The 17,081-nt window shown below is 39.9% G+C and overlaps 1 protein-coding gene across 1 annotated transcript in view; it reads right to left on the reverse strand.

Moving 5' to 3' along the window:
- Positions 1–318: 318 nt before the first annotated feature.
- Positions 319–17,081, reverse strand: part of SerRS-m (Seryl-tRNA synthetase, mitochondrial) — a 29,041-nt gene continuing 12,278 nt past the window's right edge. Inside the window, exon 3 of the mRNA XM_067144921.2 lies at positions 319–1,772. Coding sequence (XP_067001022.2) covers positions 1,256–1,772 — 517 coding nt within the window. The 3' untranslated portion in view covers positions 319–1,255. The remainder of the gene's footprint in view (positions 1,773–17,081) is intronic.

The raw sequence follows: 17,081 nt of genomic DNA on the forward strand, positions 1-17,081 counted from the left end.
ATTTTTATATCTCATTCCCCCCTCCCACTTTAAAAAATCTGGATTGTCAATATTCAACTCGGCAACTATGAAAACTATGGATTCAACACTATTTTTGTTTATTCTTATATTTCGCTCCCCAACCCCCACTTCTAAGGGTGCTTGGGGTGTCTTATCCCCACGCAGTTTGTCTCCTGATACTAAGTCATAAGTGTACCAAATTCGGTTGAAATCATTCCAGTGGTTTAGGAGGAGATGTAATACATACACACATATACACAATGACATTTATTTATATATATATATATATATATATATATATATATATATATATATATATACAGATGGATTATTTCAATTTTCGTAGAGAAATCTAATTGTTTTGAAAATAAAATTTAGCCAATGTTACTCAATGGTAATGTAGCTTTCTACAGGTGAAAGAATTTTTTAAATCGGTTCAGTAGTTTTTGAGTTTATTCATTACAAACAAATATACAAACATATCTTTTTCTCTTTATAAAATTAGCATAAGATGCACTTCATTAGATAGTTATAATGGTGCTACATGGCAAACAAAGAAATATTATCCTACTGCTTTCAGCATCAATGTCTCAATGTTATGAATTTTAAACATTCTGTTCTTATTATTTTTATGGCGACTTTCCAATTAAGTCATACATAGAAATATGAGAAGGAACACATTATAGGGTAAACAAAATTACATGTCAGTGTGGGGAAAAGGGAACAACAGGAGACAAGCACTAACGAAAGGACAAGAGTACTTCTCTAAATCTTCATGCATTATACCGTAGAGAGATATGGATTGCAAAGGAAGGGGATGAAGGAAGACTAAGAGCCCTTGAGATATGGATATGGAGGAGAAGGGAATTAAATGGGAAGACAGGGTAGAAGATAATGAAGTTTAGCAAAAAGTGGGAAAAGAATAAGCTATTTCATTAGATATTAGAAAGAAAAAGAGAAACTCGACTGGGCGTCTTCAAACAGATTGGCTCCCTCCTGATCAATCCGAGTACTTCTACATTTATTTATTCTCAGACCCAGATAATCCTTATCCTTTCATATTTTCATGCTTTTCTTTGTCTCCTATTTCTGTTGTTCCCCCTCCCCATACTGACTAGTAATTGTGCTTATCCTTATGTATTCCTTTTGATGTTCGAATCTTTCTACACATGGCTTGACTTGTTATTTTTTTTTATCCCTTTCTATAACTTATGCTGACTTTGCAATTAATGTTAATGTATAATATGCAACATAACTAGCCTTTGATTTGCTTCTTTTCCCAATGTTTTGATTTTATGAACATCATATCAGGAATTCCTGTCTGCTTACTAATTTTTGTTCTGCCCTTCATATATGGCTGTAAGATTTCAGGAATTACAATAGTCCCATCTTCTTGTTGATGTGTTTCAAATAAGGCAATCAACATTCGAGGAATAGCACAGGCTGTTCCATTCACAGTATGTGCATGAAGTGATATGTCTCCTGATCCCTTTTGCTGGTACTTGATGTTTAGGCGCCTCGACTGATAGTCTGTACAGTTGCTACAACTTGACAACTCTCCAAACATTTGGCGACCAGGAAGCCATGCTTCAATATCATACTTCCGGTATGCTGGTGCTCCAAGCTCACAAAGTGGCATGTCTAATGTTTTAATGTACAAGCCCAATGAAGCAAAATTCTGCTCTTGTATTTCTCTGAATTCTTCCAAGAGATCAGCAGATTGATCCTGAGTAGCAACACCAAACATTTCAACTTTTGTGAACTGATGAACCCTGTAATATTATAACCAGAATAAGAAAATTGTTAAATGTTTGTATGTTACAACAGAACTCATACATAAATATTTAGAAACATAAAATTAAAAGAAATATTTCATTACAACTAACTATTCCAAAGACTCAAAAAAGGTGTAACATTCTAACAGACACCATCATACACTGCAATAGCACATAACAGACAGATCCACAACCTGATAAAGATTCCTAGTTAACTTGTCTAATGGGAAATGTGGTGTATGCCGCATGATATCCTCTCTTCTCTGGTGGATGACATACGCCGTGCAATGTTTATTATATTTTAACTTGGGTAATATCCACCCAATCAAGCTGAAATTTTAAGGATGAGCTCTGCCTTGTGCTACCATCTCTTAGGATTTTCTTTAACTCAGTAATTATGACTGTATCTGCATGGGAACCCCCACATTTTTTAAGTGTTAGCTACTTCATGCAAGAAGGATCTATGTCCGTGCTCATTTCTCACAGCTGTGTCTTGCTGAGTGTAAGCGAATGTTCGGATTGCTGAATTACATTTTCATGGTAGGATACATGTTATTGAGCTTCGTAGGTGATTTTAAAGAATATTGTTTAGATTGTAGTGGTATTTCTGTAGCATGTATGATGTTTTCTATGTTTTGTGTAAACATGACAGAAAGATAAGATTCACCCAGTGATATTATCTGTGAAATGTTAGAACATAATTGTGGAGATGGCCTATTTACAGAGGAAACTGGTGATGGTGAATCATTTGTTTTCAACACATGCTGTTTAATTGCTTGCCATGTAACTAGTGTGAGAGATGAAAAGTATCAATAGTAGTGGTGAGTGATTTTCTTAAATCCACATTTTCATTGGAATGCTTCATAAACCTATTTACTTTCATTATTAGCATTTACACTGATGAGCCAATGCATTATAACTACCCCGACCCAGAAAGATTTAGAACGCCTGGAATGGGGAGAGTAACGTGACATGCTCGTAACATGGTATATAGGCTTGTTGATAGCAGTGTCTTCAGCGTCAGAATGGGCAAGGCGCCCTGGTACCAACATCTCTGAAACAGCGTGGCTTGTGGGCTGCTCTTGTATCGATGTTGTAAACACAGGTTGACAGTTGTGCAATGATGGACAGGGTCAGAAGAGAAGAGAAGAGAAGAGAAGAGAACAAGAACTGACAATGGGAGGTTGGATAGAAAATATGAAAGAGAGGAGCCTTGGAAGCAATAATAGACTCAGCTACGTGAGAACTTCTGGGGGATCGGAAAATGCAGTGTCGGAATGGCCGATAAGATTTATTGTCCACAAGGGTCCTCAACATTCTGAACAACACTAATGAGAAAGAAAATCAGAGAAAAAATGATTGCCAGGCTCTACAATAAGGAGGAGTTTTGGGAACTATTAGAAGATGAAGTGTCAAAAATACCAGATAAAAATATCAAGATTATTTATTTGGAGACCTACGCACAAATCGGAAAAGAGAAGATGTTTTAAAAGATTGTAGGGGACTACCCAGCCCATGACAAGACAAATACAAATGATGAATATTGAAATGGTGACAGCTGAAATAAGTATGGATAACAGCTGATGAAGAGAACATTTATTGTTCTTGAAATATGTATTATTTTTTAGGAATAAATAATGTTCATTCAACAGAATGTGTACTGACAAAGCAGATCTAAACTAAAACGAAGAAGAAGCAGAAGAAGAAGACAAGTGTATGGTGAAATTAAGAATGTAAAGAGGCTTTTAAGTGAACGTCAGAAACATGGCAGAGGTGGAACTCATCAAAAACACACAGAACAATTACAAAGCCTTTAGTTCTGTACGAAAGGAAGCTGCAAAGACATTTAGATTAGCTAAAAGGGAATACGGTAACCAACAGTTGTCCCAGATAGAAAGTGACTTCCAGAAGAACAATTCAAGAAATTTCTATCAAACCTTTATACGACTAAACTTTCTGGATATCAAGCACTCACTTTGTTTTAAAGATGAATCTGGTCAAATGAAATTGAATAATAAGGAGCACTGTGAGGTTTTGGCAAGGTATCCTCAAAAGGCTTCTCAATAACTTATTGTGATGAACTGAAAGACAACAGGACAATTTATGGTTAAAGACCCAGATTCCAAACTGCCAGATAGAAATGAAATAAAAAGAGATCATCATGTCATTGAAGAACAACAAGGCAACAGGCGACGATTCAACTGTAGCGGAATTGCTCGGGACTGGAAATATTAGAGGGACTCTATTACAAGATATGGTATGATGAGAGTTTTCCACATGAATGGCAATCAGTCTTCATACATAGGTTATTTATCCTGATGAAGTTAGGGACAGCTGTCCCTAACTTACACTTAATCAGTAGCATAACTGGAATGATAAATAATTGATTACAAGTCATTAAAAAGTAACCTATCTTAACCTTAAAAACTATGTAGAACTACTAAACTATAGCTAACAGTAACTACTTGTATATTAAAAGTTATAAAAGTCAAGGGGAAAGAGCACAATATTACAGAAAATAAGTACAATTTTGAGGATGTACATAAGAAACTTAATTTTTAAAAATATATAGAGATTTATTAGGGATGTGGTGATCCCATCGCCCAGTGGGAAATTACTGCAATTAGCCACCTGGGTATTGGCGGGAAAACCTAACTTGTTGGGTTTGGAGGAAATGCCAATCGAAAACCGTGAACATCTTCGCTAAACAATGGCCCAGAGCGTAGCACCCGGGAAGAGTGGAGTGGACATGTTGTCACCCTAGGCAGGTCACCTTCACTACGGCTAAGGAACCACTACCCCACATGGTAACCAAGGTTTTCCCGCCAATACCCGGGTGGCTGATTGCAGTAGTTTCCCACTGGGTGATGGGATCGCCACATCCCTAATAAATCTCTACATATTTTTAAAACGTCCCTACAGCTTCAGCAATCTCCCGCACTTTCAGTCGACGATCCTCCATGACCATTTTATGCACTTTTGTGATAATTTGTGGTTCCTTAGCTTCCTTAGCCGTAGTGAAGGCGACCTGCCTAGGGTGACAACCCCGAATAATAAGCCTCCCAAGCTAACAACTTGGGTAGTATCTTGGACGGTAGCTCACAACTGTCCCACGAAGAATGATCTTCAACTGAGCATGAAGAAAAATTTCGCTGAACAATCCTCCGTCGTCCATGGTGACATTAGCGAACCTTCGGATTCTGGGAAGTCTGCACCGACATCCTTTAAGGAGGAGTCGGAGCATCCTGAAATCACCGGACATAAACTCAGATCAAGACTGCAAAGCTTCTTCACAACATTTAATGCTAACTCACTGCTGAAAGTGGGTAAATTGAAACATCTGACTGATTCACTAACACGACACAACATAGTACTGACAGCAGTACAGGAAACCAGATTTACGGACAAGCATGCCTTCAAGTTGGAAGGCTACAGAATCCTCAAAGGAAAAGTTGGTCACGGGGTAATGAAGAACGTACCCCACTTACATAGGTGCTTTGAAAAGTTCTCGGAATGTACTAGAATTAAGTATCTTACCTCGGTGGGACTGCTTTTATTTTTCAACATAGTCTCCCTGTAGACTAATGCATTTGGTCCAGCGATGTTCCAATGCCTTGATCCCATCTTGAAAATGAGATTCCTCCAGGCCTGCAAAATACCTCTCCAATTCGGCTGTCAGTTCTTCCCTTGTAGAAAATCTCCGTCAACCGAGGAAAATTTTCAGCTTGGGGAATAGATGAAAGTCTGATGCTGCCAAATAAGGTGAATAAGGTGGATGTGGCAACAATTCGTACCCCAGTTCATGAAGTTTTGCCATAGCAATAACACTTGTGTGCGGCGGAGCGTTGTCCTGATGAAAGATGACCTTTTTCCTTGCCAAACCAGGCCTTATTTCGCGTATCTTTTCCTGTAGTTGGTCTAGGAGGTTTGCATAGTATTGCCCCATAATTGTTTGGCCAGTTGGAAGATAATCTATCAGCAGAATGACTTTTTCATCCCAGAAAACTGAGGGCATGACCTTTCCAGCCGAACGCACTGCCTTTGCTTTCTTTGGTGGTGGTGAATCAGCATGTTTCCACTGCTTTGACTGCTGTTTTGTCTCTGGGGTATAGTAGTGGACCCAAGTTTCATCTGTAGTCACAAACCGGCGCAAAAAATCTTGTTGGTTGCACTGAAAACGGGCCAGACTTTGCTCGGACATTTCCATCTGGTGCGTTTATTGTCCAATGTCGAGCTGCGGCATCCATCTTGTGGATAATTTTTTCATACCCAATTCTTCGGTTAAAATATAATATACCCCTTCAGAAGACATCCCTACAGCTTCAATAATCTCCCGCACTTTCAGTCGACGATCCTCCATGACCATTTTATGCACTTTTGTGATAAATTCTGGGGTCGTAACACTTTTTGGCCATCCAAGCTCTCCCGACCAAATTTAAACTTGCTGGTCCACTTGGCAACAGTTGAAAATGAAGGAGCAGAGTCCCCCAGTGTGTTCTGAAAGTCGGCATGAATTTCCTTTGCTTTCATACCTTTCTTTACAAAGTATTTAATCACTGCTCGAATCTCAGTTTTTTCCATTGTCACAAATCACTACGCGGGAACAACAACAAAGAGTCGTCACTACCACACTCCTGCAGCTAGAGCACTGACGCGCCACGTGTTCACTCACAAAGGATGTGTGATTATTGTGCGGGAACTTCGTTGCTCTAGCACTGACATCTAGCGGTGATTCCGAGAACTTCTCAAACCGTCCTCGTAGGTACAGGATTTATAATCAGTCACAGGATACCGGATTCAGTCACTGCCTTTACCTCCCTGAGCAGTCTTATATACATTCTCTGTTTCAAATGTGCTAACAAGGGCTACAGTATAGTCAATGTACATGCCCCAACCAACCAGGACAACAGACACAATTCGGACAGAACTGACAAATTCTGGGAAGACTTAGAAGATATTCTCTCTAAACTTCTCGAGAGGCACACCGTCATACTGCTTGGTGACTTGAATGCCCAATTGGGAATAGAGAAAAAATACAGAAAAGTAGTGGGCAATTATCCGGCACATAAGCGAACCAACCGCAACGGAGAACGCTTGGTGGATCTGTGTAGGACTTCTGGGTTGGTCATGAAGTCAACAACCTTCAAACACCTGCCAACGAAGCAGAAGACTTGGATTTCACCTAATACCAACCTGGGTGAATTCCAGATAGATCATGTGGCCATTTCATGAAAATCTCAAATGGAAATAGAAAAGGTGAAGGTACTAAGAAGTGCCAATCTGGACTAAGACCACTACCTCTCAAAGGTCAAAATGAGACTCCAGCCTAGAAACACTAAGATTACATAGGACCTCCAAGATGGTGAGATCTGACCATAGAGCAACTTAAGAACAGTCAAGAAATAAGTCAGAGACTGAACAATACAGATCTCAACAGCTGGGACCAACTGAAGGAGACTCTTGTCAAGGCGGCCAATGAACTCGCCCCTCACTAGGAGAAGGAAGCATCTGTGGTGGACTAAAAGACTGTGACAATGCAATAGCCCAAAGACAGTCAGCCTGGGTGAAGTGGAATTCTAAAAAGACCAAGGAAAATTGGAACTTTTTGGAACAAAGAAAGCTTACAGCCAAGATAATTCGAGGAATTCACATAAAACCAACTAACCCAAATTGTAGAGAGCTTTGCTAAGAATAACTCCAGAGATTTCTACAGAACCTTCAAGCAGACACTCAGAAAATACACTCCACCAAGCCTCCACTTCAGAGACTCACAAGGCAAACTGTCTTTCAATGACTAGGACCCATGCCACCTTTCAGCGCAGTACTTTAAAAACCTATTCAACTGTGATCCATCCAGTGAAGACTTCGACTACAAACAATCCACACCAAACCAGGGCTCGCTGCCTCCTTTATTGGCAGAAGTTGGCCAAATCATTCAACTTCTTAAGAATAATAAGGCAGCTGGAGAGGACTTTATTGTTTCTGAACTGTGGAAATGAGCTGGGAGCAATGCCGTGGGCAAGCTCACCAAGATAATCCAGGACATCTGGGAAACAGAGAAATTACCACCTGACTGGAAATCGGCTCTGATCCATCTGCTTCACAAAAAGGGAGATTTTACTGATCTAAATAACTACCATTGAATTTCCCTTGTCCCGGTAACATACACAATTCTCTCCAAGGTGTTACTAACATGGGCAGAAAATCAGCTGGATAGTCAATTGGGAGAATATCAGGGAGGCTTCAGGAAAACCCAATCTTGTGCTGAACAGATCCTCAACCTTAAAACTGTATTTTCATACTCTAAGATGAGAAACCGCAAGGGGGTCATCACCTTTGTTGATTTTAGGAAGGCCTACAATTCCGTTGATAGAGAAACGCTTAACAAAGTACTCCAGGAACTAGCGCTGGACAACAAAACCTGCAGACTCATCCTAGAAACCTTGACCAATACCCATTCCAAGGTTAAATTTAGAGGCGAGATCTCAGAAAGCTTCGGGATAAAAACTTGAGTGAGACAAGGGGATGGACTTTCCCCACTTCTCTTCAACTGTGTCCTTGAAAAGGCTGTGGCACAAGGAAATGATCAACTTGGATGTTCGGAGTGGTGTCTACTTGGGCTGTAAGAACGATGAACTGGTTGCAGTGACGGCCGATCAATATGTGCTACCGGGCTTCAGCACGTAGCTTGGAATTAATTAATTCATTCATTAATTATATTCAGTACAATTATCCTGGTGCCTTTTCTTTGTTTTGAGCACGGTACGAATTTGTGTTTTGTGAAAATCAGGACGAGATCTGTCGAACACCTAGCTCTGTTCTCCTGGGGAACTTGGCTCATGCTCATGTGAAATGAGCTCTGGCCTGTAGCCTGAAGGAAGCAATACGCAAGCGCAGCCAAGCTTGCAACACTCCCCGTAGCCGGTGGAGTATACCATAACCGGGATCAACTTTCACTGATCCTGTCTATAGTTACCTTTTCTCCTGCAAGGGAGTAGAAGTCCTTGATGCCTCCTGCTAACCTGATGTTGAATGTGATAAGCAATTTTTCCACTAGAAAGTAGCATCGTCTGGGCTCAAAGGTAAAGCGTAACTGGGGGCGATCTATCACAAACGTAATGTTGTTATTAAGGTAACCAACCAATGCTTATTAAAATATCCATCTTCCTTTTTTTGTCAAAAATAAGGAATTCGTACGTGAGTCAAAGAATCTTGGACTGACCCTAAATGATATCCCACATTAGAATGTAATTTGTGCTGGCAATAGGGGAGGTCTCAATGATTCAATTGGCAGCACTTTCAGTTGCTTTGTGCAGTGTTTGATCTCGCGGTTATATTGCTGGTGTGTGTTTTTCTATAATTGTGTTAGTGCTAAAGCTCATACAGAGATTTATCCAATTATTTATCCACTACATTGTATATCAAGTGAAATTAAACTAGTGTTCTAAGTGAGGATCTATATTACCATGATTCTATTTGCAATGATGTAAGTTAGGTAGTTGAGTATACAGCAAGAATAGTGTAGACAGTTTGATGAAAGAACCATTTTCTAGGAGAACATTAAAAGGAAAAGTGAACATAAAAATTAAAGGTTGTCCCTCTCCAGTCTTAAATTTAACTCAGAAGGCTTTGAGAGGGAAAAATTTCAGTCATATCAGGCATTTCAACTGTAAAGTTTACAACAATAACAGTTGGATATGTGGCTGTGATGTAAGAAATGCTTTGGTTTGCTTTCCTTGTATCTTATTTGGAAATAATGATATCTGGAGTACGAAAGGTGGGAAGGATCTGGGGCATTTAAACGAGTATATGAAGAAGCATTTGTTGAACAGAAAACACATCAATAATGTAGTGGACCTGAGTGCTCTAGGAAATGTGAATATTGCAATACAACTTAGTAGGGCATATCACGACAATTTGCAGAGACATAATGCAGAAATAGAGTAGAATAGGTATATTTTGATTTTGTCTCAAATCACTGATTGTACAAAATTTTGTGGGGCATTCGAACTAGCTTTACGTGGTTATGATGAGTCTTCCGTATCTAAAAAGCCAGGAGTGTTCTTGGGATTAGTTGATATCATGAGCAGTCTAGACAGTGCCATTAAGGAATACATGGAATCCAATAAGGTATTTAAGGGCACATCAAAAACCATCCAGAATGAATTGCTGGACTGTATGCTGGAAGTCTGCCGTGAAAAGATACTGGAGGAAACACACAACATTAAGTATACTGCTATCATGGCAGATGAAACTACTGACGTCTCTGAAGAGCTACAGTTAGCAATTGTGTTCAGATACGTCAACCACTTGAAAGATTTTGGCGATTCTTTAATCCAGATGGACAAACTGCAGATGCAATATCTGAGTGCATACTGCAGCAGGTCAATAGTATTTTTTGGGTTAATCCAGATAAAATTATTGCCCAAACTTACGATGGAGCATCTGTGATGAGTGGTGAAAGAGGTGGAGTTCAAAGGAAAATCAAAGCTCACTATCCCCTAGCCAATTACATTCACTGCTATGCACACCAGCTCAACCTCATATTAGAACACGCCACCTCTCAAAATCAAGCTGCGCGCATATTTTTCTGCAGCCTATATGAATTTCCTGCATTCTTTTCCAGATCTCCTCACCGTCTGGCAGCTTTGGAAAAAGTGGTAGCACGATGAATTCCAGGATGTTCATCAACAAGATGGAACTTCAAGACTAGAACCGTCAATGTCGTGCATGAAAACAAAGTTGCTTTTTTGCAGTGCTTTCTGGACCTGGAAAAGTCGAAATCTGTAAGGACAGTTCAAGAAGCACATGGACTCAGACACAATTTGGAGGACAAAGAGTTCTTATTTTGGCTGTCCTTCTTTCACAGAATAATGCCTCGTGTGGATATTTTGTACTCCCAGCTATGAGTAAGATCGACAGATGCAATCAAAATAGGAAATGCTGTTGGCATTTTTATGAAGACTATTGCTTCAGTCAGGGATTCTGTCAATAAAATAGCAAATGAAGTTTCTTCAGAAATGCCACAAAGCAAAAAACACAGAATGGAATCCTACAGGACGGCTGATGCTAAGGATGTTTGTGATCGAATCACTGAAGAGTTAGGTCGTAGATTTGAGTCTGTTTCTTATTCAGATTGCAAATTTATTAGATGCGATGAATTTTAGCGAATATTCAAAACAGTTCCCTATAAAAGGAGTGTGACGTATACAGACTCCCACACAAGAATAACCTAATGACTAAGCTTAGTGTTCTGTATGAAAGAACTGATTTCAGAGAAATTGACGGTGCAGTTCCTTTGTTTCAACTGATCCTGAAGAACAAACTGCAAGATACCTTCGCCCGAATAACAGAATTGCTCAGGATTTTGATTACAATTTCAATGACTACTTCAGAATCAGAAAGATGTTTTTCGAGTCTTAAAAGGATTAAAACGTTCCTTCAAAATACTATGCGTCAGGAATGGTTGAATGCATTAGCGATGCTATCAATTGAGAAAAAGCTTATCTCGGAAATAAAGAACTTCAATCAAAAGGTGATCAACAAGTTTTGCAGCAAGAAAGATCGCCGTATGGACTTCGTATTTCGCCATTAGGTGAGTAAAAACAATATTTCTCGAATGAAGTATTTATCTCGTAGACAATTGTCGAAGTATTCATCTGCTTCCAAATTAATGTTGTTTTTGTTTGTTCTGTGTTATAAATGGATCAGAGAAGTAAGAGAGGATCTGATGGAAATATGCCTTACAACAGAAGACACCACAAATAAGATAAAATTGAATACAAAACTCAAGAATACAAACCTCTGCTTTACCCTTACACAAAAAAACCAACACGCATATTTTCAACTGAGGAAAGGGCACGAAGATCGGAGCGTCAGAAGAAGTACTGGGAGGACCGCAAAGCCCGAACAATCCCTCAAAGAGAGCTGAACGACAGACTGACTAAAGTGATCCTATGTGGTCATAACAGAAGAAGAAGAAATTGTGAGAAAAGCAGTTAAAATTATTATTATTATTATTATTATTATTATTATTATTATTAACGAGTTTGAAGTAACTTATGAGTTGTTCATCATGGCAATATGCAGATTGAAAACAGCATATTTAGCAATTTTTGTAGCATGTAGGACAATTTTTTCACGAGCCACCACTGACTGGTTGTAGATTGCCTGGCCTTTGCAGATGGCATGGCACTGATTGCTGATTCTCTTGAAATGGCATCAATGCAGGTAAATTGCCTCAGAAAACAGGCTGCCAAAGTGGGTCATCAAGTATCGCTGGAGAAAAGAGAATTCTTCACCAACATCAAAGAAGCTAACAGAGAGATGTTACTAGAGCAGGAAAACATCAAGAGGACTGAATTTAAATATCTCGGCAAATGGATTGAACCTAAAAAAAGCATAATTATCCATGAGAGTCAACAAGTTGGAACTAGCCTATCGACTGACTAAGAACACCTATAACAAGAAATGCCTGTCAGGCAACCTGAAACTTAAAAAACACTACACATCAGTCATACAACCAGAAGCCCTGGAGTTGTCTTTCCTTGAACTGAAGAGGTCTAGTAGAGAAAGTGGAAGTCAGAGAGAGGAGAATCCTCAGGAAGATCCTAGGCCTGGTAAAGGAAGATGGGGAATTCCAAAGGCGATATAGCTCTGAGCTCTACAAACATATTGAGAGGCTCTCTGACTGTTCAAGGAAAATAAGGGTAGCTTTCTATGGCCATGTTTCAAGATTGCCTCCAAACCGACTGACCAACCATCTGTTCACCTTCTGGCAAAACAAGAAGGTTCGTACCACTTGATTACTAGAAACCGAGAAGGATATTAAAGAACTGGGAATAACAGATCTCCAAAACAGACAGTCTGTGAGACGCACCCTGAAGGAAGTCTGTGGATTTCAGGAAAAACCCGAAGGAAAGGTACCCCCTGGATAGAAGAGAGAAAGGAGTTACACCAGCAGAAGATGCGACAATACTGGGCAAAGATCAAAGCCTAACAGTTGAACAAGCATGGTCCAAAGTAGGCCCATTCGAAGGAAGAAAAAGAAATAAAGATTTATGAAACGAAAAATAATGATCTAAATAAAAGTTACTCTTATACTGTGAGCACCTTATCCACCCAAGTTGACAAAGATACAAGGGAAGGGTAAAGTAGATGCCAGGAAGAGGATTTAAAAGAAGACAGGACGAGGAAGTAGGAAAGTGATTATGTCTTGCTGCCTTGCTATTGGTGTATTTCCATCAAATATTTTGTGCAGGCACATTTAAATGTCTTGGACACTGATACCCCTCTGACATCCTGTGGCAGATTGTTCCTTTCGCTATTATTTTTTTAATTTATTATTTAGCATATGGCTAGAGATACAGCGTCTGTTGTTGTAAGATCTACACTATATACGTATGTCCAAATTGTTTATATAGTCTCTGGAGTCGCAAAAGCGAAGTCACTAGCACTGCCATTGTATTTTCTAGTCCTCTGTGCTTTACAGTCTGTTGTGTAGTGCCACAGTCACACTCAGGCACTGGGATTCTGTTCCACTTGTAGTGGAAGGATGCACAATTCCCGTGGTTTGTTCGGATCCTGTTCAGTGCGGACCATAGTCTATGAGGGAGGTTGAAACCAGGAGGCGGCGTCTTCTTCACAGAAGGCATTGTCGGGCAGTATTTGTTGTTGAGTCTCTTCTGCCATTCAGCGGAAGTTTGGTAGTTGCTGTTCCACAAGTTCCTGGCAACTTTAGTTGGTGGTTTTCTCGAATGCAGATGATTAATATTTGCATCGGGAGTTCTGGGTTATTCACTGAATTCTCTTAGGAAAGCATCTTTACGTCTGAGATCTGGAGGAGTGATATGACTTAACACTGGTAGCCACTGCGTGGGAGTACTCGTAGATTTGATTGTGCCAGTGATGAGACGCATTGTAGTGTTCAGCTGGGTATCTATGATGTTTGTGTGGGCACTATCTAGCCAAACAGCAGCGCAGTATTCAGCAGTCGAGTACACCAACCCTAAAACTGAACATCTCAGAGTTGCAGCTGTAGATCTCCAAGTTGTTCCACACAGCTTATGAATTATATTGGTGCGAGTGCTTACTTTGGCAGAGACATTCAGGAGATGGTGTTTATAAGACAGTGTTCGATCCAGTGTGTCTCCTAGATATTTAGGGTACCTATTAAGTCTCAATTGCTGGTTGTCCATGTACACATTAACTCCCTGTTAGCCATTTTATTGTTTAGGTGGAAGCAACAAACTTCAGTTTTGCTGATGTTTGGTTGGAGTCCCAATATTTTAAAGTAGTGTGCCAGAGTCTTGATGTCTTCAGTCAGGGTCTTTTCTGTTTTCTCAACTGTTTTGTCCCTGACAGCAAGTGCCCAGTCATCTGCGTATCTGAATTTCCTTGAAAGTGTCTTCGGCATGTCTGCAATATATAAAATAGCAAAGGAGCGAGAACTGACCCCTGTGGCAGACTGTTGTTCAGCGATCTTTGGCTGCTTACAGCTGTCCCATTGTACACACGGAATTGTCTTTCACTCAACATGTTGTTCAGGAGTTGTGCAGTTATCCTACATGGGACCACTTTCAGGAACTTGTAGAGTAATCCATTTTTCCAGACTGCGTCATAGGCTGCTGTCAAGTCTATGAATGCCACTGAAGTCCTGAGTTTTCTTTGGAAGCCTGCCATTCATTAACTGCAGTATCTGTGAACGAATTGCCATATACTGAAGACTTGTGATTGGGTATGGTAAGAATATGAATGTTGTGTGCTCTTAATTTTTTTTTTTTTTTTTTTTTTTTTGTGGTATAAAGAGAGATAATAGAAACATTCTTTAAGAAAGAAGGAGAACTGAGATTTAAAGTTCATTGCACTAAGGTTAGGCAGTGAAGATTACATCTGTCTTGTAGACAGAGCCAGCCAAGTTTGGTGTAGGACGATGTGACGTGGCCTGTTTATTTGAGATTGCAAATGAACCTCACAAATACATTTAGCGAGCGCTGTAACTTCAGTAGTGATTCATCAGTGCAGTTATTGTACATTATATAACAGTAATCAAGAATTGGCATAACAGCATTTTAACTAACATCTTTTTGAGTTTAAAGGAAAATATAAATTTGAACTTGCTGAAGGTATGCAGTGACACAAATACTCGCCTGCAAGTTGATACCATATGTGTGGACCAGGATAGGTGTTCATCTAGAGTGATTCCAAGATTTTTTACAGTTTTGTTGTAAGGTACGACTTTGTTCTGTATCCGTATCACTGGGAGAGTTGTGCAATCCACTTCGGATAATAGTCTTGGATTGGCTATAAGGACTGTTTGGGATTTGTCAGGGTTAAAAGACCGTCCATGCTTTACTGCCCAGTTGTTTACCGATTTGAAATTTAAATTAAATTTTTCCTTTGTTTCTAAAATGTCTGGTCTACAATGAATGTACAGTTACATGTTGTTTTTGTATACATGATGTCTGCTGTACCAAAGAGATTTAGATAGATCATTGATAAACAGTGAAAAACAAAATTTTTTTTTTTTTGCTATTTGCTTTACGTCGCACCGACACACATATGTCTTATGGCGACGATGGGATAGGAAAGGCCTCGGAATTGGAAGGAAGCAGCCGTGGCCTTAATTAAGGTACAGCCCCGGCATTTGCCTGGTGTGAAAATGGGAAACCATGGAAAACCATCTTCAGGGCTGCCGACAGTGGGGCTCGAACCAACTATCTCCCGATTACTGGATACTGGCCGCACTTAAGCGACTGCAGCTATCGAGCTCGGTGAAAAACAAAAAGGCACTAGTGTAGAACCTTGAGGAAATCCTGTTTCCACGGTCTGCCGTGGGGAGGATTGAGCATCTTTGTTGGTAACACATTGCTGCCAACCATGTAAAAAAGGAGTCAATCCGGTTCAGGGTGATATTTGAAGAATCTAATAGGTCAAGTTTTGACAGTAACAAATCATGGTCTACAGGATTGAATGCCTTGCTGAAGTATAGGAGGATCATTAGTGTTATCACCGAGCTCGATAGCTGCAGTCGCTTAAGTGCGGTCAGTATCCAGTATTTGGAAGATAGTAGGTTCGAACCTCACTGTCGGCAGCCCTGAAGATGGTTTTCCGTGGTTTCCCATTTTCACACCAGGCAAATGCTGGGGCTGTACCTTAATTAAGGCCACGGCCGCTTCCTTCCCACTCCTAGCCCCTTCCTATCCTATCGTCGCCATAAGACCTATCTGTGTCGGTGCGACGTAAAAAGCAACTTGCAAAAAAATTAGTGCTGTCTGCCTCGTCCATCGCTTGTCTTATGTCATCAGTCACTTTAAGTAAGGCAGTACATGTGCTATGATTGCTGTAAAAACCTGATTGAAATGTGTCTAGAGTATGGTTTTCACCCACATAAGTTTTGATTTGATTATGAACATTGTACTCTAGTCCTTTAGCTACTGTCGAAATTATGTTAATGGCCTGGTAGTCACCGGTGTCTATTGGGGTCTGAGTCTTTGGCTGTGTATGTACCAGGGCCATTTTCCACATCGTGGGGTACACACTATTCTTTAGGGAGTAAAATTGTAGATTTAGGTTAGTGGAAGGATGGTTGATTCTAATATTTTTCTCAGCATTATTCTACCAATAGTATCAACTCCAATTGCATTTGATTTGATTTTCCATAGGGCATCCCTAACTTGCAATGGTAATATGCCAGTGAAATAAAACTTTTCTTCATGTCCGCCTGCATAGCGTAACAGTTAGCATTATTAGGTGCCGTCCTCAGAGGCCTGGGTTCGATTCTGGATACTGCCAGAAATTTAAGAATGGCAGGAAAACTGGTATGTGGTTAAAATGGTACATGCAGCTCACCTCCATTGGGGGTGTGCCTAGAAAGAGTTGCACCACCTTCAGATGACACAAGTTTTTTTATTCAATACCTGATTGTTATAGTTCTCAACAATAAAGTTTTGTTTTTCACTTTGATCCAATGCGTTGAAATGGTAATATGAAATAATCATTCAGCTCTTCCAGTGATATATCCGGATTTTCATTAATTTTGCGTATATTTACACAAAAGTTTTTGACTGCCTTTCTTAAAATGTCAGGTTGTGCGCCTTGTCTAATCAAACTATGTGCGTATCGCAGTCATGTGTTGTTTACCTGTTTTGTCTTATTACAAAGTTTCTGGTGGTCATTAAATTTGTCCTCCATTGGATCGCACTTGTATTTTCTGTGAGCTGCGTCTCGTTTCGTCATTAAACGTTTAATGTCTACATTTATTCATGGGGATTTTCCTTTCTTAGTTCTTATCATGCATAAAGGAGC

The sequence above is a fragment of the Anabrus simplex genome, chromosome 1 (genome assembly GCF_040414725.1).
Source record: "Anabrus simplex isolate iqAnaSimp1 chromosome 1, ASM4041472v1, whole genome shotgun sequence".
In the NCBI taxonomy this organism is placed as follows: domain Eukaryota; kingdom Metazoa; phylum Arthropoda; class Insecta; order Orthoptera; family Tettigoniidae; genus Anabrus; species Anabrus simplex.